The 25,549-nt window shown below is 37.1% G+C and overlaps 2 protein-coding genes across 2 annotated transcripts; both read right to left on the reverse strand.

Annotated features, from left to right (window-relative positions):
* Positions 1-223: 223 nt before the first annotated feature.
* LOC135691962 (uridylate-specific endoribonuclease B) lies at positions 224-13,171 on the reverse strand. Its single transcript, XM_065209974.2, has 6 exons — positions 12,924-13,171; positions 10,847-11,022; positions 9,923-10,166; positions 8,513-8,657; positions 5,411-8,053; positions 224-2,421 (listed from the first exon to the last, which is right to left on the reverse strand). The coding sequence occupies exons 1-5, from the start codon at positions 13,061-13,063 to the stop codon at positions 7,829-7,831; spliced, it is 930 nt and encodes a 309-aa protein (XP_065066046.1). The 5' UTR covers positions 13,064-13,171; the 3' UTR covers positions 224-2,421; positions 5,411-7,828.
* Positions 13,172-18,444: 5,273 nt separating this feature from the next.
* Positions 18,445-25,244, reverse strand: LOC135691959 (DCN1-like protein 3). The gene has a single exon (XM_089111989.1). The coding sequence runs from the start codon at positions 25,005-25,007 to the stop codon at positions 24,120-24,122; it is 888 nt and encodes a 295-aa protein (XP_088968115.1). The 5' UTR covers positions 25,008-25,244; the 3' UTR covers positions 18,445-24,119.
* Between the last annotated feature and the right edge of the window lie 305 nt (positions 25,245-25,549).

The raw sequence follows: 25,549 nt of genomic DNA on the forward strand, positions 1-25,549 counted from the left end.
ATGCACAAGCATTAAAACTCTGAGACAATATCAGAATTGCATGCGTTGAATTAAGTATTTGCTGAATCAAATCATTGCAGATCGGCACTGTCAAAACATCCTTCAGTTGAGTATCCCTTGTGTATAGAAAATTAAAAGGAGCAACATCGAGATTAAGGACCACAGCAGTACTATAGGTGCTTCGAGTTCAAGAAAGGCAACAAAAGCAGAAAAATAACGGCACTACAGCATTCAAGAAAAAACATCACAAACAACAACAGCATTAGCAACAGCAACAACACTTTTGTTAGGCACGACTTGAAAACCTCCCCATCCCAAGAAGCTCACGACTAAGATAACAAGCCAGGTTGAAATTTTGTCCCTTAATGTTCAGAATAACCCTAGCATGTAAATAAAAGGTTATAAAAAAATTTACACGTTCATATAGATATATTAATATATACAAACCAACACAATATGTTTAGAATAAGTAATAAAAAGCGTTATAACATAGTCTCGTTAAACATCACTGAATGTTTCAGCCAGTCTAATGTTTATTATTTCAAGCAGTCATGCTTGTTATCTAGCGTTTGGATAAAAGGATTTCAACCAAAAACTTCAAACTAAACTCTTCCACAAAACATCTGCGACTTATTTCAGGACTTTTGTTTAACATTTGGAAAGAGTAAAATTAAATCTATAAACAAAATAAATATTAATGAATAACAATAACTTACAATATGTATGAGGAATGACATATTTAGCGTAGTTGGTAGCCGGTGTAACAGTAGGTTCTGTTTTACGTAAAGAAGTGGCGTAGATGGAAAAATTTATAGCGAGGGCTAGAAATTTAGATTTTCTATCTTTGAGTATTTCTATTGAGTACATAAAATAACGATGTCAGAACTAAAATAAAAAAGTCTTTGCATATATTCAAACTTACTTATGTTATATTCAGCTTAAAAACTTTCCTCTCAAGATGTAGAGCACTAAGATATAATTCCGACAAGATCAGAGGTTTTTCGAGAAAATAGCACTTTGCTTAACAGTGGGGCTTTCGCCCCCTCTCACGCCCTTCTGTCTGCGCCACTGACGTAAAATATATATGATTTGCAATGATAAAAACTGCAAATCGTAAGGCTCTAATTGGAAAAGGCAAAGTAAGATTATTTTTTTAATTAGGAAAAGGCCATCAAAGGTAAGTGTACAGCGGCGTTAGACTGATTTACTTTGAGGAAAGAAGTTAAGGGCTCTTGCGCAACCGGCATGCTTTGCGACTATATTTTCAAAACCGGCCTAATATCAATTTCTCAAGAAAGCTGCCGCTAAACATGCCAGTTGTGCGAGAGCCTTTAAGTTTAGGGGTTGTTGCATGCAGAAATCGCTAAGGCTGTTGTAATGTTCAATCAAAGATGGCTATTGCACTTGACAATATTTTAGAAACCCCCCAGGATTAGCAAAATACAAGACTGTTGCCTTATAAACATAATCACAAAACTGTTTTTCTGTTCGTCTATCATTAATTAATTCTAAACTGATACAGTAATCGACACGGGATCTTACGAGCATTAATGCTATCATCATTAACAGAAAAGTCGTTTAGCATACGGACCATACCCCTAATGGTCGGTATATCTAGATGTACCGACAACATCTTAATTTATAAAGTACATAACAAATTAAGCTTCAATTAGCCGTGATAAGTGCTTGATCAGTTCTTTGTTATCAATCGTTGTTTTCAATTAGCCTATTAATCTTTGTTAAAGATACCATAAACTCTGAGAAATGCTTCTACAAGGCTACTTTTCTTTCTGTGTTGCCATTGGAAACATCTGTCAGCTCTATCGAAGATGTAGAGTGGACCGAGGTTGCATATGATGGTGGCTCCGAGGCTATCACGCTTGACTGTTGCTGCTGTGAATTGTTGTACATTGGTTGGGGCTCTGCTCCACGAGAATTGAAGACAATGCGATACCCCTGCGCAGGCCCGGCTGCCAGAATACCCAAGTACTTGTAATACGAAGCAACTACCCAGATGCATAAAACCTCAAGCAGCACGCCAACACCGTAAATAACAAAAACACGTAGGCCATCAAGAAAAGAGTGAGCAATTGTCATGTAGAATATTATAATAGCAAAGTCTAGAATAATCACAGCAACAGCCCAGCTTATCCATAAAGCCAGCAAACCTCTCAGTATTGGCTTATTAATAATCCCACAGATAAGTAAGGCCAGCGAAACTAGAATGTTTAAAGAACCAACCAGTGCCACTGTTACGTTGGCAGTCTTGTTGCTCTCGAGGTCCTTCTCATGCTTTCCTGGTGAAAATTTTGGATTTTTTTCCAAAGTTGCGTTTCCATGTGAAGTGTTCTGGCTTTCATGATGGCGACTGGCCCTTCGTACATGTGTCACTCCATCGTGAATGAAGTAAATAGAAAATGCCTGTAAAAATAAAAGGAGTATTTGGATTCATCTTTAGCAGATGGCATTGGGTATTATAGAGGGCCTGTTATACGGGACAAAAAGCCGGAGTTAAAATGAGCATAAAACCGTGATTGCAGCTCTAAAAATTGTCTACACCACAAATATCTGCCGGCCAACTTTGACGCGACTTCAATCGAAGAAGCTTCCTTCACTTAACTTCAAAACGTTAGCCGCCTAACCCTCATAGGCTGGAATCTGCCGAATATATCGAAAAGCATCTGAGGCAGCATGGGAATATATAGCACGCTTAGTTGCCAAAATTTCGCTTTTAAACTTACCTAACTTAAGGTTACGGTAAACGTTTTTGACACGATATTTCGTTTTCTCTCCCTTAAAGCAAAACTATTAACAGAATCAGACTAAACTATACATCATTCGATGCACAAGAATGTGGCGATTCCAACCATATCAGAATAATTAGCAAAGATTGTAAAATGATACTTTCCAGGCAAGTTTATTGCTAAATGAGTGTACCACCTTCAAAAGCTATTTTGTACCCTTGCGTTTGAGGTAACAAAATCTGACTTATATCAGCAGAAAGCTCAGATCCTTAGGCCTGGTTCAAACGTCGCACTTCTCATGTGCTAAACCCAACTCTGTTTGGAGCGACACTTGAGCATGTTTAGCGCGACTCCCGTTTCAAACGTCGAACTTAATCATGTCGCGCCAAATGGGTTTTAGGATTGTTACATGAAGTATCTTGGTTAAGGCGCACAATCTCAAATATTTGTTTGAAACGCATGCGCCCTCCAAGAATGAAATAGATTCTGTGAAGGAAAATAAATTAAATATAATTATGCATTGAGTTCGGTACATGACAAGTTCGACGCTTGAAACCGTGCCGTGCTGGAGTCGTGCAGCTCGGCAAGCTCTGCCGATCCAAACTAGTCTGCCGCTCCTAACTAAATCTGCCGTACCAAATTGATTCAAACGTCGCGCCCCTCATGTACTTAATTCTCGAGTTAGGTTCGGCACATGAGAAGCGCGACGTTTGAACCAGGCCTTAGCTACCAAAGTCTGTCTCAGATTTTTCAAATTCCTCCTCCACTTGAAACTATACCATGTAAAAAATTGGCAAACAATTTTTCTTCCCTCTCACAGCTGTATTTGGCTATAAAAGACGGACCAGAGCAAATACAAAAATTTAAAGACACTTTGCTTACCCGACATCTTTTCTGGCCGTGTGCAAAGTTTTGAGCCATTCGATTGGTTCATTGGGTTCAAAATAGCTTTTTCGTACCTGTATATAGACGAATTGTATATCCGGAGAAAACAGGATTTACTGATCACACTTGCAAGGTACACTCGTAAATCACAGTGTAATCCGGTTCAAGTCACTTTAAGCTTTGAGATCAATAAGCCTGTTTAAATAAACACGGCCGTACATTGGATACATGGATGTGCCATGCGATATTGTAAATTAGACATGCGACCACAACCGCAAAGCAACGATAATCGGCTTTTCAGGTCAAGAGATTTTCAGGTCTCAACTAAAAGTTCTGATAAAGAAATTATGGAAACCTTCGTTTACATGTAATTTTTTCCATTTTAAAAATTTCTATTAGTTTCAAACATGGTATCGTTGTGTGCCTTGAAAGTTCGGCTACTTGAATGTGAAAAAATCGAAAAATGGATATTTTCATCCAGAAAACGTTTACTGTAACCTTAACCTTACAATTATGGAAACTTTTAAGGGAACTTAGGAAAGGAAGATTGGTATGGAAACGAAAGTTATAGTCGATAAAATGTTTTTTACCATCAAGCTGCATTAACTGAAAACACCGTAGGCATGTATCGAAAAAAATCGAAAAATCCGTAAGCGGCAGGCGGAAATATGGCTGCGGCCGTGAAACTGCAAACCTACAACACAGCCCCAGAAACAGCCCCGTAGAGGCTAAAAGCACTGGCTGATGTCCAAGCTTAGCTTTGATAAACTATGATAAGGATAAAATTGATTCATTTTTCGCAAATGCATTCTACAATCATTTAATTTGCGAAAATTTATGTCTTTAAATATACCTACTGTTAACCTTACAACCATGGTGATTATGGTGTCGACAAAATGTTTCTGAACAAAGAGCAAAAGGAGAAAGCACCGTACACGTATACTTTTAAGATTATCATTATCAAATAAATTCAAGTTTTTAAAATCTTGCAGTCAGATTTTCTAACTAAAAAACCTTTTTATTTCAATAATTCCGCCATATAATTCAAAAATGCAAGATGAATAGTTGATCAGTTTCTATTTTACGAAAAGACAAAAAGTTTGCTCTAACCTTATTTATCTTAACTATCTGTCTCCTTTTGGAAAATGCAGTGACCTCCACAGATCATAACCAATGCTCTCAGGATCTAAGTTTTATAACGTTGGCCTAAAAATTTCTTTCTGAAGCCTAACCCTAAAATTTTTTGTTCAAACAATTGTTATAGATAACTTGAGCTCTCAGTAAAAAAACTCTCAGCCAAAAACGATTATCAATCTCAATAGCTAAAGATTGTCAAGTTGCTAATCCTATGTCATTGTTTTTTTTAGCTTTTTTGTGGCTAAATGTTATTACAAAATCCAAAGGTATTCAAGCGACATGTTTATACAGTCATTCAATGAATCTTTAAAAACCTGTTGGACATCAAAATCAAATTCAATATCGATGTCCTGATAAAAAGTTTTCAAGAATGCTTTAGCCATGGGTCTGTTCATTCCTAAGTCTGATTAAGCCATGTTTTGACTGACATATTTCTTATTTATGGAAAATTTATATTCGTTGTTGAGCACCTACACAGTATTTTAACGATTTATTAATAAACATACTACTTGTGAATATAAGAAAATTCACCATATCGCTACAGTTAATTGAAAAGAAGAAAATTGCATTCCTGACGCTATTTATGTCATTGTATATGAGCAAATTTAGGCCTTGTTACAATTAAAAGAAGTATTCATACATACTATTTGTAATACAGCAATCGTGATGGCGGCATAACGGAGATGGAAGAAGCCACAACAGTCTTTCAGGTATCGAACCATCCCTGATAGTTCGGTGGCTACTTTAATTACTCAATATTTTCATCGCAAAGCTTTGCTGATAAGTTTCAAAGCAGGTTGGAAATGCTCACAATTTTTGTTAATAATTTATTAGCTGCAGGAACAGGGAACTTTCAGCTGCCTCACATTGGGCATGCGCAGTATTTCGAATCGCTAGGTCAGATGACAATGAAGATTGTCTTTGCAGGTATGCTCTGAATATATAAGAATTAGATTGATTAACATGAATCACCATAAACCCGTAAAGGTGATAGGTTTTGAATAGCTTTTCACAATTCTTCTATGACTGCTTGCTACATTGAAAGAATAACAGCATTTTTAGTGCAGCATCTGTCATTAAGTATGAGACGAAAGATGGTAAATTTCAGAGACATCTTGCCTTGAACTTTTCAGCATCAACAAAGGAAAATGAAGAGATTTAAGAATTTAACTGATGATCTAGATAAAAACTGGTCTAGAATCAACTAAAGATCTAGATAAAAAAGCTTTGATTGTCGAAGCTCCGTCTACACGACATTGTCAATGAAAGCACTTTCATTTCTTTACGTTTTCACCTCCCGCCTACACGAAAACGATAAATCTGTAGACAAAAAACGCAAAAACTTGAAACCACCTTCATGATAAGACGATCTTGATAATAAGCGATTTGAAAATGCATCATGTCCGTGCACCATTTTGACTCGTCTTGATTTTAAAGTATCTGTGCAGACAAAGCCAAAATAGTTTCAGTTTTTTGGTTTATCTCTGTAAGATTTGTCAAGCAAATGAACATCAGATATTATATGGCGGTCACTTTGTGTTTTTAATGGTGTTACCTCTAAATATCATTATTGAGCTTGTTAATTGCTTGAGGAATCTTGTTTCGTTTAAAAATTTGATAACATTTTTTAAAGAAGTTCAGTTCTTTTGAAAACGTACTTTTTGAATTATTAGAGGAAGCAAACCATGTCCATTCTGAACCAAAGAATGTATGATCCGCTGGCTTCGCATATATTTAGTAATTTACCGCTGAGCGGCCATGAATGATAACAATTTTATATGGATGACTTACTTTCACGGTGGGAATTCGTCCACAGTATTGAAACAATAAAAACTCTGTTTTAACACCAACTGAAACGTGTAAATGAAATTTATACCTAAAAAATATTGTCAAACATTTTTCTGGATTTGCTTTATTGCAATTTTTTTGCCATTAAATTTTAATTTTTTGCAAGACTCCACTTTAAGTACAAAAGGGTCATTCCTAGCGTACAATTGGAAGCAAGTTTCAGTGACAATTCGTAGTCTGAAATTTTCTCCTGAGGCAAATTTAGCTTTTAAAGTGATACAGCATTTCTTATCTTTGTTAATTAATGGACTCAGCTGCAATACTGAGAAAACCTTATCTTCTAACGGTAATCTGTATAATTGTAACTCTAACTTGGGTATCTTCATTGTAAACTTCATAATCTTTGCATTATGCATAACAAGCGTACAAATAACTTAAAAGATGTCTGCTCTCTTCGCTTATCGAACGCATTTATTGACTTATTCATATACTTTGAAAAAGCATCAACCTGATATTCATCACAAAAAGTCTGTCAAATAATTTGGAATGACAAGAGCGATGATATACTTGAAGATGAGACTCTTGGGTAATATAAACGTTACCAAACTTGAGGGAAACTTTGATAGGACCAAGGATATTGGTACGATGAGTGTGGCCATCTGACATGGAGTGAAAATAATTCACGAAGAAGAAGACATTGCAAGGGCCTTAAATTTTAAAACGTAACATTTGCATAAAGAAACTGAGAGCTTCAGCTTTGAATATGATGAAGAACTTTGCAGTTCATTCTAGACGGCTGGGGATGGTTTAGTGGTTAGGATCGTAAACTACAGATCAAAGAGCATGTAGATCGCGTCAGTGGCATTACCAAACTTTCACTTACAGCGAGGAAAGTCGAAATTCGAGGCGACGGAATCATGACGTATAGTAATATTGAGAGGAAGAGATACTAAGCAAAATTTCTCAGTGTCCTAAAACCAGCCCTCGGAAGATAGGCAGGTGAGTAACAATTAAAAATTAAAAATCTGAAAATCCTTCCTTTGGCTGTTTACACGATAAAATCACTCTTAGATACTCGTTGGGTAGAAAAAACCTTCTCTCTAATTCTAGTTTAGAAAATGTAGATTTTTTTATCTCCTGTGATACTAGCAGAACTGCATAAAGAGATGAAAACGACAATAATGGTCAAATGATTTATAACTTTTTCTATCAACACAAATTAAAATACGTCTTAATCTGCATCACATTTGCTGTTTCTGCATTTGCACCAGTCTCTACAGCAAAATTGGGTAGCATGTCCCAATTTTTCCTCCTGCAATGCCATAACATTTAACACGAACTCGGTCACCTCCAAATGTATATATGGGATTTCTCACTTTTGACATGAATGTCAAGCTGTAGATGGCAAAGTCAAATTCTGGTGACGTTCCAACGAATGCACCGCCAATCGATTTCAGTAACCCGTACCATGAAAACTGGCATGTGAAGACTGAGCTTTGCTGCAATCAAAATAAACAAATTAAGGGCAAAGTGAAAATATAAACTGCAGTTGCTTGTATGATTGCAAAAGCTGCTGATCAAATGCTGACATGGATTCAACAGCTCTCTGATTCGATTGGTTGAGACCACGCTACGTACTTGTACGTTGATTGGCTTAGACTGATTCGTTGCTTCAACCAAGAAACGTGCTACATATACGGGCACGTCTAGGCTTATTGTAGTAGCAACTTTTAATGTTCAGTTGAGGACTGTCATGCATAGTAAAATTGTTAAATCAAATTTTCTTAATGTGTCATCAGTTGAGCTTGTTAATTTTAGCTCTCCAGACCCTCGCAGTTACTCTATCTTTCTGAACAATCTAGGTAAAAACAACTCTTGAATATGTACATGTAAAACAATACATGTGTACACATGTGTAAAATCAGGACGATATTTAAAACTGTTTTGATATGAAGTACCTTGATGTAACCCTTGTAGCCCTTGTAGTCTATATTACGATTCTTCTCTTGCAAATAAAACTGAATCCAATTGTGAAGTCCGAGTACTTTGGATGAGTCAGTTTCACCAACAAACACATGCTCAAATCCAGACGAATCCAAGCCACTACCAAGAGAAAAATCCACATATAAATCAAGGGGTCTGGAACGGATGACGTGTTCTAGTAGAGTTTATTTAGATTCCCCTATGGAGAAGTAACATATCAAAGGCAGGTATAATTCAGATATGCAACGGAATTGCAAAAAAATGTGCAAATAAACCGCTTAATCATAAAGCCTTAATCAAAAAATTAATCAGAGATATTGGCTAAAGCGTACGAGCGACGAAAATCATGAGTTAACTTTGCCCGCTTTGCGCTACCTTGACGATTTTTTCGCAACTCTCTGGGATTGCAGCCTAGCCGCCATCACCCTCTGGCCCCATCTTATTTGAGAACAGAAACTTTACCGACTCTTTCGTGAAAAGGTTACTTTTATATTCATTAAAAAATTTAACATCAGAGGCACACTTAACTTGCCAAGTATAAAAACTACAGTGGCTCTATGATAGCTTGCTGGTTGGCAATTCCGAAATTAGATCACTATTACCTGCCACCTGCTTAATTAGACATCATTTGTAACGAAGGTATTTCTTTAATGCTCCACTTGCTAACAAACAGGATTTGGTAGAAGGGGTGTTTCTAGCAAACAGGGTGGAGGGGGGTGTTTTTCTTTTTTTATATAATTCTAAACAAGGAATAATCAGAGAAACGATAGCGATGTGATTGTAGGTCCAGCATTACTAAGTGCTTCAGAATTCTGTCATGAAACCTTCAGAGATAGAGGGTGGTACGGGAGGTGGAACTTTCCAATACATGGGCTCTGGCAGAAGGTAGAAAAAGGAAAAACCAAGGGAACATTTATCTCCCATAGCAAAAGATTTGGAAAAAGCTCTTTGGTTTGCAAAAAAGTAGGAAAGCCATGCCCCCAGCCCCACCCGTTCATCGGAGACCCTGCAATAGACGAATTACGATATAGGGGTGTCTGATACAGTGCAGTATAATGGGACAGACTTTAACGTTTACAGGATTGTTTTAAGCTAAAGTGCAAAATCAACTGCTTTCAGTGGAAAGGTTGACTCAGCCCTTATTATATTGATATTACTTCTCTGCAATTGTTGGAAGGAGAATAAAGAGAAAGTAATTTAATGAGTGAGGCAACCCTTCGTCCTGCAGTCAAGGAGCATGCGCATGGAACAAAGTCGTTATCAAGCATGCATGCTCTTTGACTGCGGAACGGAAGGTTGCCTCGCGCATTAAGATATTTGCTTGCTGGGGAAACGAGCGGAGAAAAACAAGGTTTTCAAGGCTACTTCACACAAAAGCATATCACCTTGTATATCGTTTTTTGCTGCTTCTTCTTGCGTACAGATTGAACCAAATATTGTAAAGACTGTTCTTGAAGTCTTTCAATGAGCACACGACCTTTTTCCTTAGCAAGAACTGGTATACCAGCTCCATAGGCCTAGTGCTTGTCACAGTATTAAGGAAGTTCCAGTTTTCACTTCTCTCTCCACTACTGACATATTCTGATGATCCAATTGCTCTTTTGTAGTTATCAAACAGGGCAACCATGGCTAAAAAATTGAAAAATCTAACAAGTTCGCTCTGACTATCAAAAGGTGTACGACTTTTAATAAGAATGGTTCAATGAACAGTGCTGGAATTGATAAATTCTTCTTTTGAATCTGATATCAGAATTGTCAGGGATGTCAGAAAAAGTTAAGTAAGCTGAATTTGATATATTGATGGTGAATTTCTTAATAATGAACGTTTTTGGCAAAAAGTAGGCCATGAAATATAAGTATTTGGCTAGTGTCCAAGACACTAGTTAAACGTTATCGAGGCCCTTCCTCGCGTGTGTATATATCTTGGTGTTCTGTTTACCTGTGTTTGCAAAGAGCGTATTTGTCTTTGTTTCTTCTCTTGAAAAAAGATATTAAAGTGGGGAGCTATAGCCCCCAAGGCCCCCTGCCTGCCTCCTTTCGTACAATGTTTAAGCCTTCCTAGAAAGTGTTTATGGATCAAATCCAAGTTGGAATTCTTCTGACAATCATGCAATATTGATATTAGTCGGTACTTTAAAAGGAGGGGGGAGGGTGGGACAACTTTCGCAAGCAGTGAAGGTTTTGCGTAGATGTTCCAAAAAGTTTAATAAGGGAAGTTGCTCTGCGGTGGCCATTCATATATTTTCTGCCACCAAATTTTGAAATACTTTCGAAAAATGTATCTGTTCATGGAATTTGGAAATGGCTACCTCTGACAGACGGTTTTTGCAGTACCGACTGATTAACGAATTTGAAAAGCGGCCTAGATGCATAGTCAACGCCATTGTAGCCAGCGTTTGTTTGCATGTCCAGTCTGAATCCTATCCCATGCTGCACTCTGTTTGTATCTTCTCTCCATATCTGCTCACCCAAGGCTTTCAATTCGCTATAAAAACAACATGACTACGTTTATCAAGGCTGTCTAGGAATAGAGTTGTCAAGTGATGAGGCTCAACAAATCTATATATATATAGAATTTTTAAAACTTGTTCTCATAACCTGAAGGAGCATCAAGCTCTGGCCCCATCAAACCTCTGTAATTTGGTCTCAGTTCATAACTTTATGAACTGAGTCAAGATAACAGTAATCCGTTAGCAAACTCCAAATCTTCTTTTGGCCATAGCTCACCCGCTTTTTGACAAATCTAACTGATTTGGCGTATATGAGAGTATTTTATGGTTTTATTTTATGTTATGCGGACAAAATTCTAAAATTCTAAAAATAGTATTTTGTGACATCACACCTGACAACTCTATCCACGGATGTCTTTGCATAGGATAAGTAGTTCAAGTTTTCGGGGTACGCAAATATCTAGAATTTCGGGGAGCAGGGGGGCTGGGGGGCTTTAGTCCCTCCGCTTTTTGCAAAAAAATGTCAAATATAAAGTAATAAAATACCGGTAAAGCCTCTTTTTATACAGTTTTACACGCCCCCCCCCCTCACCCACTTTTTTTAGATCCCCCACTTTTCTCAACGCTCCGCGGTGCCTGTTTAAGACCAAACTCTCTAGTACCCAATTATAAGAACATTTGTTAAAAGATCGTTGACATGAGAATATTCAGCCCAGGCTGAGTTCAAACAGGCAGTAAAAGCCATTATGGGTTACAAATGATAAAACCACAACACGGATTGTACCCAAAAAAGCTGAACTCGACTCGTGTTACACTTGTGATCCGCCATATTGATGACGTCATATGAATTTCGAGTTGCTAGATATCATATCTTCGGTCTGCAGAAAACGGAAGCTATTGGCTTTATTCCGAGCGATATCGAAACCGCATAAAAGAAACGGCGTACTTAGTATTCTTCCAATGGCCAAGGATGTAGTCGGAAAAGTTTAACAAGGGGGCTCTTTTCGTCACGCAATCTTCCAATTTGAACACGGAGAGGGTTGATACCTTGGGGGGAGGGGGGAGGAGGACTGCCACCATGGTTGGCTGGGAGAAAAATTTGAGATATGACATTCTAAGGGTGGCCAGAAAAAGCATTTAAAATATTTACAACATCGATAAGAAAGATCCTAGGCAATATTTGTAAGTTCTTTTAATAATTATGACAAATCGGATCTTGGATTGACACATTTCTCTCGTGCTAACAAAACAGAGCAGATTTTATGTGCTACTAAAAATGTCATTGAATTTTTTGAATGAATTTTGCCAATGGATTTCGGCCTAAAGCTTTATGTAAATATCTGCCTTAAAGCTTAATAGAATTACCCATATGCTTTCTGGTGAAAAGTGTTATCTAACTAACTAACTAACTAACTAAATAACTAACTAGCAAAAAGTAGCCGTTCATCGCAAGTACTTTGTCCTTGCACGTCATACATAAGCCAAGAGACTCCTTTCCTTCTCGTCAGAGACCCTTCCCTTAAAAATGCTTCCAAATTCAATATTCGTGAAGTAATAGAAAACTGTAGAGATATTCTCGTGAATCTGAAGCGAGATAAACTTATGGCTTCATTATAAAAAATAAGAAATCTCCAATTTCCTAAGCTTCATTAATCATAAAGAGAATTGAGACTTTTTCTTGAGAAAGTTTCTTCAATGATTCTTCAATTGTTTGGTGAGGAGAAAACAGCGATTAAGTACGAACTTGCTCTGATGAGAACATGTTGTGAATTCAACATAATTTGCTATTTATTATAGGTATTTTATGGTAGTAGAATAACCGCATTATTCCCTCCGAAATATCTGAGATAGCAATGTTTTTTAATAGTTTGAAGCAGTAATGAAATTGTCCTTGAAAACTGAGTGTTAAGATTAAAGAATAGTAAGATACAGTTACCTTTCGGTTATTGCTGAAGGATATGACCCACACGATCGTCTATTGAAATACTTCCTGAATCTATACCGTCTGTAACGATTCCTTCGGCATGAGGCCAACGACAAAATTCCCAGCAATAGAACCAGTTTGTACAGGAGCATCGTGGCAGAGCAGGTGCACGTTGGAGATCAGAAAGTTTATGATTCCAATATTAATTGCAAAAGCAAACATACAAGTTGCAACACCTGGATACAGACTAGGTTAAATGGCAGTTTTATTTATTCAGTTGCGAGGGTTGGGTTTTATGATGTCAATCAAAAACAGGTTTTACCATGAATCGTCTTTTAAACGTGTCAGTATATCAGGATTGAGCCCATGTTAGTCACTCTTTGCTTGGGGCAAATCATGTGGGCTGCAACTCAGGGCCTTTTTTAACCAACTAACTAGAAGGGCAATTGCTTCCACAGCTCCAGTGACTTTTCGTTATTTTCAGCAATAGGTTATTGTTTGTCCCCTTCTTAATTTTTGTCCCCGCAGCTAATTTCCCCTTCTAATAGGCCATGCTGTAACTGAATCAATATTAAGCATCAAAAGCGGAAGCATGATCTAGGATCTCCTTGCTTTCTTTTCTTCCACATATTCTCTTTCGTAGATCCAGAGGGTTCGACCTTGAGCCAGTTTAAGTTTCCATAAGGACGTTAGAAATACCCACGGACAAAATTACAGCCCTTGCGGTACACATTTTATCAGTTTTGAGAAGGAGAGCATCAAATGTAGCACTAAAAGCACTAAAAGCTAATCTTATTGCAAGTAGCAACGAATTGTCCCATGGAAGCAAATCAAACACGGTGCCTCATTATTAGAAAAAAAATATTAAAGCAGGCATCACAGACATGACGTCGATGGGTAGACATAAGAAATTGCAGATATCTTTGTTCAGATTTCTTCCAGCAACCGTATACGCATTTCATATTTAGCAAAATTGCAGACATCATTTAACGTTTTCATGAACTTAGATTTTCCGTGAATGAATTAGGTATAATAAATAACGTTAAATGCAAATTTGGGGTATTGTCAAGAGGAGCTTGACGGCAGAGATGTACCGATTCGTTACGAACTCACTTCACTTAAAATTGGCTAAGCTCAAACGTTTTTGAATACTACCATATCATGACGATCCCTTTCGACGCACGCAGCTATCTACGAAAACGAGGCTAAATAGTAATGCTGGAATCGGATCCAATGATATAGAAGCGACTCAAACTGGCCCCATTCATGTCATTTCATGTATTTGTCCAATTTATTTCAACTATCTTTTTCTTTGGTGCTGACCTTTACTTCCACATATTAATTTAAATTCTCATGCTCAAAATGCCAAGCATGGTTTCCAGAAATAGCGACAGTAAAGGTAGCACCCCAAAGTGATTTTCTAGGGGGGACACCCCAAACTCATTATCTCCACACATCATCCAATGACGGATAAAAGGTTAAACTAAATTGTTATTAGACTGAACTGAGCTGAATTTTAAAACGGATAATCCAAAGAGCTTATCTTAAAAGATGGAAACCGCTATGTATGCTACGCTTGGGGTGCAAACGGAAAAAGTTCTAGACAAATTTTAAAAGTCTTGCAACATTTTTACCGGTAATAAATACGTTGTAGTGTTTAAGTCAATGTATAATTTAATCTACAATAAAGGCCTCTCCTTCTGGTCATGAGAGCTCCAGTGTAAACATGCCCATTAGAAGTAAACAAATCTCTACAAAATTGTGAAATTTGACAAATCTGAAATACTGAAAACCCTCCACATCACTCTTTTTGCCTGTCTTTTTGCCTGCCTAAAAAAGAAACATGCGATGCTCCAGTGCAGCTCAAGTGTTCCTGAGCTGCTGTGCTGACTGGGACGATATAAAAAAATTTTAAAATTGATATTTGCTAAGCTTCTAATTTAAAAGCAAGTCAAATCATATAAACCTTTAATCTATTTATTTGCTTATCATCAGCAACTGACAACAGCCCTACACGTTTTTGTTTGAATAGCTATAAGGGTAATCTGTGAACCCCACGCGACACTTGAGAATTGTAGGTAGAAACGTAAGGATTATTTCAATTTCCATTCAGTGCCTCAATCCTTTAAAAGCATCGTCAATACGGGCTAAGTGGAATGCATTAAATTCCAAGTGAGATGAAATGTAAGGATTTAAGCAGGGCGTTATAGGTCTCAGGACCATCAACTCCCTAAACTGATTGCTGAATTATAATGGTGATATACTTTGCGGTGTGAGAATGGCTCAGAGGTTAGGGTCGATGACTATATACCCAAGGGCCTTGGTTCGTGGTTCGAGTCCCTGACACGACCAAACTTTTCCCCAGAGTGAGCAGAGTCACCAGCGCTCTGTAATTCCAGGTGTAGGAATCACGAGGCGTGGTCACATCGAGAGGAGTGACCAGGACACTGCTCGATAAGCATAGCTTTTCGGTGTCCTAAAACTACCTTCGAAAGCTAGGTAGCAAAGAATACAATATATTTTAGTGTTCTCGTTGATTTGTTAATGCACTTGATAGAGTAAATCATGAACTTCTTTGTAATAAACTTGAGCGCTAAAAGCTTGGCTCGTCTAATTGATTCTGTAAGTAAAGGTTTTCAAAACCTTGATACCAAGACCGACACCATTGCTAACTATCAAAAAGAGAAGTTTCTACCATGTTATTTCAGTTTAATCACACGTTATAGTTAATTTGAAGTTGTAAATGTTATTGACATTGACCAGAATTTACATTGGAAGAAGCACATTACAGATACTTCATGGAAGGTCTCGCGGGAAAGCTCGTTTCGCAGTAAATGAACTGTCTTATGCAATCATTGAAATTGCTTCATGTTAGTCTTAATCAGTGTATATTCACTATTGTAAAAACTAACGTTAAATAATCTACAATACAATACAATACAATACAATACAATACAATACAATACAATACAATACAATACAATACAATACAATACAATACAATACAATACAATACAATACAATACAATACAATACAATACAATACAATACAATACAATACAATACAATACAATACAATACAATACAATACAATACAATACAATACAATACAATACAATACAATACAAAATACAGTAAATGGGCACTAAATGAAGAAGATCTTTCTGCCGAAACCTGGGTCCTGGGTCCTGGGTCCTGGGTCCCGGGTCCTGCCTTATGGTCCTGCCTTATGGTCCTGGGTCCTTGTTTTCCGGTATGCCACCCAGTATACCACCTAACCTTCCGGTATTCCGGTATGCCACCCGGTATACCACCTAACCTTTGGTACTGCTGCTCTGTTTCTGGGATCATGTGGCATTAGTTAGATCAATAGATTGCAGAGGCTCCTAATCATAGCAGTAAAAATAATAACTGGTAGCAGCTATGATGCTCCAGGTGAACTATTGATTGAGATTTTGGCTTGAACTACCCAGGAAATTATACGTGTAGACACGAGAGGCATAGTCAATTACACTTTTTTTTATAAGAACAATTTTATAAGAACACGAGCCTCAAAACTGGTCAAAAGTTAAGAACAAATTAAGAACAAGCTGAGGCTGAGCTTCTGCAAAATGCAATTTTGAACAACGTTTTTTCTCAAAATCGAGGATTTTTAGCGTTGTGTGGGTGCTTTTTCGGTGAATATTCAAATTTGTCAGCAACTTAAGGGGCTGTCTCACTCACTCTGTTGGCAAATGAGGCCTGAACACCCCATTAGAGCGAAAAACCTAGCAATAGCACTGCTTACACCCTCTTAATTTAAGAACAAATTAAGAACAATCCAGCCTCAGATTTTCGAAAAAATTAAGAACAGTCAGCCTGAACTTAAATTTACTGGTTCTTATACAAAAAAAGAGTGTAATCTGTAAACGGCCTCGCCCCAGAAATGGCAGAGGCGCCGGTTGTGGCGGGGGCAGGTACCGCAGAAAGGGCTTCTTAGGGTCTCAAAGTTTGCTACTAAAACAAATCGGGAATCTTCGTTTAGCTAGTGGCGAAACCTGGTGGAAGGTGATGGCCCTCCAGAAAAATCACACTTTAATCACAAATTAATCACATAAATAAAAAAACCAATTAATCACAAAAATTACTTAAAACAAATATTAGAATCCTTGCCCACTTGTTTTATCCGCATATGTTATTGAAAAATTCAATGTTTAGAATTTCCCTCTCACACTTTTTCTATTTATGTAAATGAAAATCTGCAAACACACGCTCAAAAACAACAAGCTTTAATAAGTTCCTTGCAATGGAGCAAAAATAAAGGCCTCGTTATGATGCCGGGGTCACTGAAACAACCATTGCTGTTTTTGTTGCCCAAATGCCACTGAAGGTGATCTGATCGAAAACCACGCCTGATAGAAGCTTTTTTACACTCATTGCCGCAGGGGCGAATCCAGACAGTTCCGGATTTTGCAGTTGAAACTGTTACATTTATAGGAAATGATTTATGTCAGATTCTGGTAACTTTCACAGATAAAGTTTGATAATCAAGTTCCATATTTCTGGAACTTGTAATTTTTTCTATCGGTGAAAGTTTCAGGAATGACAGTTTAATTTCCCAATAACGACATCACTTGCGAGGGCAGAGAACCGAGCACACACATTTGTCTCTATGTCTTTCACAAGGTGTTCAACAACTGTACACTGTTTTTTTTCATTCCAGGCTATTTGGATTCATATTGATAATGCTACTGTTCAGGAAAGATAGCTTTTTTTGATGCATATTCAGAATCTCATGACGAAAGTAGATGACCCACACAATAGAACACATGAATTTGTCTTAATGTCTTTCACAAGAACAACTGTTCACTGTCTTTCATTCCAGGCTATTTCCTTCCATGTTGCTAATGTTAATGTTCAGGAAAGACAGTTCTTCTGATGCAAATTCAAATTTTTATGACGAAAGTTGACGGCCCAAGAGCACATGCATTTGTCTTAATGTCTCATTCAAGGTGATCAGCAGCTGTCAAGATGATGCAACGATCAAAATTTTTCTGGATCCACCCCTGAGCTGAACTGCTAATTTTTCTTTTTCAACAGAATATCGTTGACGACGTTAATTGAGCATGAAATTATTTGAAAGCACTTTTGAATCTATAATTCAGTTTCTAGAAAATCAAAAATTAATAAAGAAAATTAATCGCTTCTATCACTAAAAACTAAATTAATCACACATAAAATTGATTTAATCACAAAATAATCACTAATCTATAATCAATAATCTAATAACTAACTAATAATCAATAATCAAATAATCATTAATCTCGTACACCATTTTCAAGAGTGATTTGTCCCTCGCTTGAGAGCAGAAGAAATCACATCATTCTATTATTTTTCCTTCTGGAAGAGAGACATATCGGCTTCAAAAATGCTTCAAAAACTTGCTTTTGAAATTTCAGGTTGCACCGGGCTCCCATAAGAATCTTATAAGAAACTCAAATCACTTAAAATTTAATGACTCTAAAAGAAGCTTTTAGTACTGGCTCATAAAAGAAATTTGCATTCTAGAACGGCTTACCAAATTCAAGCCAGGTTTTCAGAATATTTTTTAACGATTTTAACTAGTGAGGATTCAAAAGGGGACAACTAGGAGAAGCAACAGGGCCAACTGGAACAAAGTTCCAACCAGCCGGTACGTTAAAAGCGTCGAATACGAATACCGTGCTGCATTAAAACTTCTTGATTCAAAAAAGTCTTGAATAAAACATATTGAATTTAAGAACGTAGGAAGCATTTTAAAAGTGGGTGCACCTGCTTAAAGGGACACCCTAACAAAGATTTTATAAGGTTTAAAAGCCTGTTTAAAGGGCACCTTAATAGATATTCCAGAAAGGTTGGAAAAAGACTGTTATTGAAAGCCTGGCTACAATGATATAGATGTTATTTTCTAGCTTAGTTGTGAGCAGCGCCGCCGAGAGGTTTTGGAAGCCTTGCGACACAACTGAAAAAAGAGACCCTTCGCAAGCGTAGCGAGCATAAAATATTTGGCGGCTATGCCCTTTAGATTAGCTAAAATTCCATTTCAGAGTATTTTTTGTAGACAGTTTCTTGCAATCGTTTAAAACGCTGTAAAGCTTTGTTATGTCTTACAAATTCCTTTCTCAAACTGTAAACATTGAGGGTCCCCTAAACCTCAAGGCCCAGAGCCAATTTGCCACCGCCTCCACATTTCGGTGGCCCTGGGCGTGAGTTTGTGTTTCTGTTGCTTCTAAAAGCAGGTCGAATAGAAACATTTTAGATCATGGACCCAAAATATCACTCCCTACTATCTTTGCTCACTTTGTATAACACCTAAGCAATTCAAGCACATTTTTGGCTCCGCAGTTGGCAAAAAGGGCATCTTGGTGAGCTGCAAAGAGGCATTTTCCATGAATTTTTTGAATGGGATGGGGGCAGGTGCCCACTGTGCCAGTGGCGTACCCAGGGCTGTAGCAGTGGGGGGTCTGGGGCAGAGCCCCAGATTTTTTGGACCACGCCCTTTAGACACTCGCAAATGCGGGGAAACGCCTTTTTGCAAAATTTCCCCTCATTTTTTTATTTATGTTAGCTACGGTAAATAGCAAAGTATTTTACAATTGTTATTGACACAAGCATACAGTATACTACACCCCCCCAATGAGTTTTACATCATTTTTGGACAAATCTCGAGGATCTATTTTAGAAAAGTGGAGGGGGGCCGGACCCCCCTATTCTCCCCCCTTGGGTACGCCACTGCCTGTGCCCTACGGTTCCTACGTCTTTGTTTGAAATTAAGACATCATTCAGTAAATTAAGACATCCTATGGCTGATATATCGCGTTAGTGACAAACTAAAATGTCTTCAGCATGATGATGAAGGTTTGAAAGAAGTGATCAACGAGAATGTTTTTGGTCAAATTGCCTTGCAAATCGGTTTTTAGTTTTCATCAAAATGGGAAATCTTGACCTGTATATAGGTAACAAGAAACACTTGAAACCTGGATTTCATTGGCATTTAAAATTCTAATATGAATCAATATTGCTCGGAAATCAATTTCTTGAAAAGGGCGCTCCCGCTGCCCCCGTGGCTCCGGCGCCCTTGCCAAATGTTCAAATGTTACGAGTCTCACAATAACATCCAAATTTACCCCGAAAAAGTATCGCATAATTGCAGAATATTATCTTATTTCAAGAAAGCCCCCCTAGGACAATAGCATACAGTGTTACTTCCTTTAAAATGAGCCCGCACCCAAAAATTCATTTTTGCATATAAGTGGATTGACTGATTCGAGGATTTACGGTTTTGTAAAAGGCTTTCAAATCCATCGTAATTGTAATAAGATTTAGTGTTGTAATCGTTTTTTTATTTTCTAGATCATTTGTAAATTGTAGAAAGGTTAAGAAATTTTTAGTTATGACGACACTCTAAAATCAGCTCAGACTTCAAGGCTACCATAAGTGAAGGATGAAAATTTTATTATTTTTTATCGCTAGGAATGTATAAGTTTCACTGAAGTGATAAATGGCTAGCCAGTTGCAAAGTACCTATGTAATAGAGAGATTTGTGATGGTAGTTAAACATGAATTTAACACATAGACAGGGCCATAGGCATAGGGGGGGGGGAAGCCATGGCCCCCACTTTTATTGCAACCTTTAGTTACTACCCCCTTTTTTGGCCCCCCCCCCACTTTAAAATCGGTGGCGCTTGCCCTGATAGAGTTTCCACCGCTTTGACTGTGTGACAGCCTTTGCTGCATGTTTCTTGCATGTTTCTTCTATGTACAGTCCTTTTAACCAACTCGTATGATCCGACAAAAACTGGCGTGATTCCCTCAACATGCTACGGCAAATAAGGTGTTACTTTTGATGACAGCTAAGAAAACCAAATAGGATACCACTCCCTGGAAGAATTCTTGAGACACGCCCTCTGAGAAGCAAAAAGCACTTTTTTACTAAATTTGACATGATCTAAATCTCAATTACCGGCGATCATCCCACTGAAGTGATCTATTTCAAATAATTGTACAAAAAAAGGATCGATCTGATTTTACTCTGATGAAGCCCTGTATGCCGGGGCGAAATATTAGTATACTCTTTAAATTTAATTTATTTTGAAAATTTTGTTTCGTGACATTGGATTCTCGTCGTCGTATTGCTTTGTTCCTGTATATCTTTCATTTTAAAATCTCATTGCAAGATTCAAAGAATCCGGCGTACAGCCTATCCTGCGGTTCTTCCTTCTCACGCATCAATCTGAATGACTGGAATTTCCATTACTGTGAAGCTTTGCAGCGAAACACGTGTAACTTCTTGAAACAACTAAATGAGGATATTCTTCAATTCCTGTCCTCTGGTGTCCAGATCTCCTGCGCAGCGCAGTAGAAAACTATAGCCCTACAACCGCTTCTAATAGCCCTGAAAGTGAAAAGGTGACCGATATTTCATTTTTTAAACAGATCCAGATCCCTTTTTTTCTTTCCATAACATAGCATTAGAACTGTGCTTATAATCAAAGCATTTTGAAGAAAATCGTGATGCCAAAAGCAATAAGCATGACAGATAAGACAATCTTGTGGTAAAAACAATTGCACCATTCAGAATTTATGCACCCTTTTGGTCTTATTTGTTCTCATGTTTTGATCGACGAAAAAAAATGGTCCATAAAGAAACTAGATATTGACTGAAACAAAATTTAATCTAAATATGGTTAATTCGTGCACACAAACTTGCCCCATATTGACTATATAAAAACCAAGCGTGATTGTAGAACGCGATAAGTATGAGACACAAATAAGAGAAAAGTTTTTTACCTTACATATAATTAAATAAAAGCTTTATGAGGCACTAGTTAAAGAGTATTGTGATTTTGGGTGTATTCATAAAACTGAAATAAGATGCATTCAAAATACAGGGGCCTGTTAAGAAACACAAAAGCGAATATGACCTTGAAAGTTTCTTAATCAGAAAATAAGATTATGGTACTTTAAACATGTTTGTTAATGGGATTAGAATAAAAAGCTGATCAGCCTGTTGTTTTGACAAACAATGTATATCTGTTTTAATATTTAAGCCTCAATCATTACAGAATTGTGCCATGGAAGGGGATCCGATTGCAAAAATAAAAATTTGGGGAGCATGTTTTATAAAAGATTATATCAGAGAGCATCTCAAAACATAGGGAAATTATTCAAGAGTTAGGAGTTGGTATTCTAGCTTTGTTGACATTTTGTGGATGTTAAACTCGAATTTTTTTAATGGTTATTGGTGGTTTCTTCATTGCATGATAAAAATCTGATATGTGGTTGATTTTCAGACTTGAAAAAAGCACATGTTTGCTTTTTTCAAAGCTATTTTTATAAGAAAATTGTTCAAAAACTGGGATGATGGTCAAGGTGAGGCAAAATGAAGAAGCAAGAACAGTCATTTTTGCTTATAATTACTACTACTACTAAGACGTCAAAAGAGTTAATACTGCATGACACCTCTCACAATGCCACACCAGTTCTTTCTGTCCTCTGTCAGTTCAGATAATCTATTCAACGTTTGTGCTTCTTTTGAGAGATCCAGTTCAATTCCGATGCTGGCCAGATCTTGCCTTACTGTCTGCATCCAGGTCGTCTTTGGTCTTCCCTGTGGCCGTTTTACCTTCCTGAGATATTCTTTGAGGGTCTTCCTTTCTGGTGTTTCTGGGTACCAGCGCATGAGATGTCCTAGCCATGTTAGTCTCCTTTCTCTTATTATTTCACTCCATGGTTCACATTTTGTTCTGGCAAAGAGCTCGTTGTTGGTAATATTTCTTTGCCAGTTAATTCTTGGGATCTTTTTTAGCTTATAATTATGCATCTTCAAACATTGATATACCTTATCAATCTCATTGTCTGTTCTGCTTGGAAAAGGCCAATTCAAAACATAGGAATGCCAGAAGAATATATAGTGATTTAACTTGATTTGAAGGCAGATATAAAATAGAAACACACAGACACATCTTGGAAATACATTACTTTGGATATGGAATTGAAGCAACAAATAACACAATACTTACTCTGGAAATAACTACAAATAAGCTATGAAATTTGCAAATATCTATTACTCAATTTTTACTTGATCAAACTCATACCAAATGCATTGTGTATGCTGTTATAAAGAGTTTGATATCACTTTTCTATTTGAATGAATTAATCATAAATCACAGGAGGATTGGTCATAATTCTGATTGAGGCAAAGTCGATTGCATTTCATTGAATTCTTTGGCAATGGTCATTTAAAGTTTCAAGTAAAATACAACACCTTGGATTACAAAATCTGTCCCTATTTACAGTTATCAAAGTGCTTTTTACTTGAGGTCTGGTTTGATAGGAAAATCTATATCTCTATTAAACATCTTTGTTTACATATAAATGTCTTGTTGCACTTCATCATTAACCCAGAATCTAGTCAATGCCATTTAATGCTACCCTGAGAACTAAATAACTCCAAATATACAACTAATTACTCTAAAATTATCTTATGACAGCTAATATGTTTAAAATGTGTAAAAACTGATATTCAAACAACAGAAACAATGGAAAATTCTTTTAGAAACTGTTAATTAGTTTTCTGTTCATATGTTCTCTTTCTTGCAAGCAAGGTGAAGGAATTTCAAGCACTTTTGTTCATAATTTATGGGTCTGATTCTCAAATTCACCAGAAAACATAATCACTATGCTTAGTCATACTAAATCAAATATTTTGGCAGAGCAGCAATCGTAAGGCAATCACATACTAAGAGTTTTTCAGGTGTATTGTAGCTTTGTGTTAAACAAAGTCTTGAACAACCAAACTAATTGTTACATCATCACTTTTCCTCAATTTTCCCATATACACCTGAAGCTCCAAAACCTTTGGAGTTTGACAGGGCCCTGCAAGATATATAACAGATGAAGGTAAAGGACTGGAAATTTTTCTAATTTTAGAGGTTTCCCGCTTGATGTAGGGTAGCAACAAGCTGAATATGAAATATTCAGAACAACCCAAAGCCAGTTTGATTTTCAATAAATGTTTGAAATACTAGAAATACCCTAAGATTGAAATGGCAAATATCAAATTTCCTATGCTTAGCTCATCTTACAACAATATAACAAATTCAATCTAATGGTGGATTGCCCCTTAACTTAACTAATACCAAATTCTCTCTAAAAGCCATAGCTCCAAAAAATTCAAAATTATCTAAATCAAAAAGCACTATCTGACTCTTTCTGCTCATTTTCTACAGGCTGATTGCGTTCATCTACGAATTCGTCAAAAAGACTGGGCCAAGCCTCAGAATCATCATAGTTACTGAAATCTGATTTCATTGTTTCTGTCAAGTAGAGAAACATGTTCCATGTATCTCTGGATATTCCTTTTACCTGTTTCTTCTCCAAAAATTCAAACCATTCATCTAAAAATCGAGGTCTCTTTATAGTAAACACAAGCTTCCATAGATCGATGGCAACTTGGGTTGGCAAAGTTCTTTGACCATCCTCTACATCTAGGCCAAAGCCATAAGTGAAACGATAGAGATCGCGAAATAGTTCTTTGTCGTCAACTTCTTGTTCTACAACAGACAGTTTTAATTGCATTGTACGGATTGAATCACAACCTAAAATCCTACATCCGTGCGTAAATTCCAGTCTTGTGAAACGACACATCTGGGAAACATTACACTTCCACGCCAGTAAAAGAACACGAAATTCAGTAGGGTCAAGTTTTAAATCTTGGCAAAGGCTTTCTGTACCAGCAGCTAATATATTTTCTTCGTTTTTATCCTTATATTTAGCAAATAATGTCTCGATATTTTGCTCGTTAAAGTCCGATTTTTGTGAGGAACGACTCGAATCTTTGTCTTGCGGGGGGTTTCCCGACTTCACAGCAGCTGGACTAGAAAACTTACTTTCGTTGAGTAACGAGCTCCCATTTTCAACAAGGTGTTTCTTTTTCTCATTTTCTGTCGCGGTTTTATTTGCAGCTATGCATGTTACTGGAGAGTGTTTGTCCTTTCCGCTCACTTTACCGTTTGTATCTTTAGGCCGTCTGACAATTTGTTTCTGGTTGTTCGGCGAGATGCAACAATTTCCCATGACGAACTCAGCAAAAGTTGACCAAATACTTTCGTAAACCAACAACTGTGAATTACTGAGAGTCTAAATGGGCCTATGCGCTCGCAAATTTTCAGTAACTGGCCTCTTTTCCTCCGACAAGGGCAGGTGATCGAATTGATAATTTTCCACAGAAAATTGCTGCCATCTTTTCTACTTCATTTCCTGTATACTCATATCAATTAGTTGTTGTCGTTGCCAGACCTTTTGTTCTCAATATGATGTCAAGGAAACGATATGATTGGTGCAAACGAAACCCGCATCGATTTATGGTGGTTATAAATGACGAGTTTCCTATTAAAGTCCAAAAATCACAAACCCACTTCCATTCCACATGGCTTTCATTGTTTGTAAATAAATTAACAAATATTTCTAAAATTTAATGTTAAACTTGCCAACCGTGAATATCTTATTCCCAACACTCCACAGGCTACAGGTCAAACAATGGGTAGCAACTTTTAAAATAATATAACCAAAATTTTTAATAAGCAAAAGTTATGTAGAAATTCCACGAAAGATATCAC

The sequence above is a fragment of the Rhopilema esculentum genome, chromosome 13 (assembly GCF_057945365.1).
Source record: "Rhopilema esculentum isolate cy_ngs chromosome 13, ASM5794536v1, whole genome shotgun sequence".
NCBI classification, from domain to species: Eukaryota; Metazoa; Cnidaria; class Scyphozoa; order Rhizostomeae; family Rhizostomatidae; genus Rhopilema; species Rhopilema esculentum.

What these genes read in the sequence shown, in the direction of transcription:
- LOC135691959 (XM_089111989.1), bottom strand. Translation starts at nt 25,007, where the DNA reads ATGGGAAATTGTTGCATCTCGCCGAACAACCAGAAACAAATTGTCAGA.
- LOC135691962 (XM_065209974.2), bottom strand. Translation starts at nt 13,063, where the DNA reads ATGCTCCTGTACAAACTGGTTCTATTGCTGGGAATTTTGTCGTTGGCC. An exon ending in CCTTCAGCAATAACCGAAAG is followed by an intron (nt 11,023 to 12,923) that starts GTAACTGTATCT and finishes TTGTTTTTATAG; the next exon opens with CGAATTGAAAGCCTTGGGTG. An exon ending in GCTACAAGGGTTACATCAAG is followed by an intron (nt 8,054 to 8,512) that starts GTACTTCATATC and finishes TTTTGATTGCAG; the next exon opens with CAAAGCTCAGTCTTCACATG.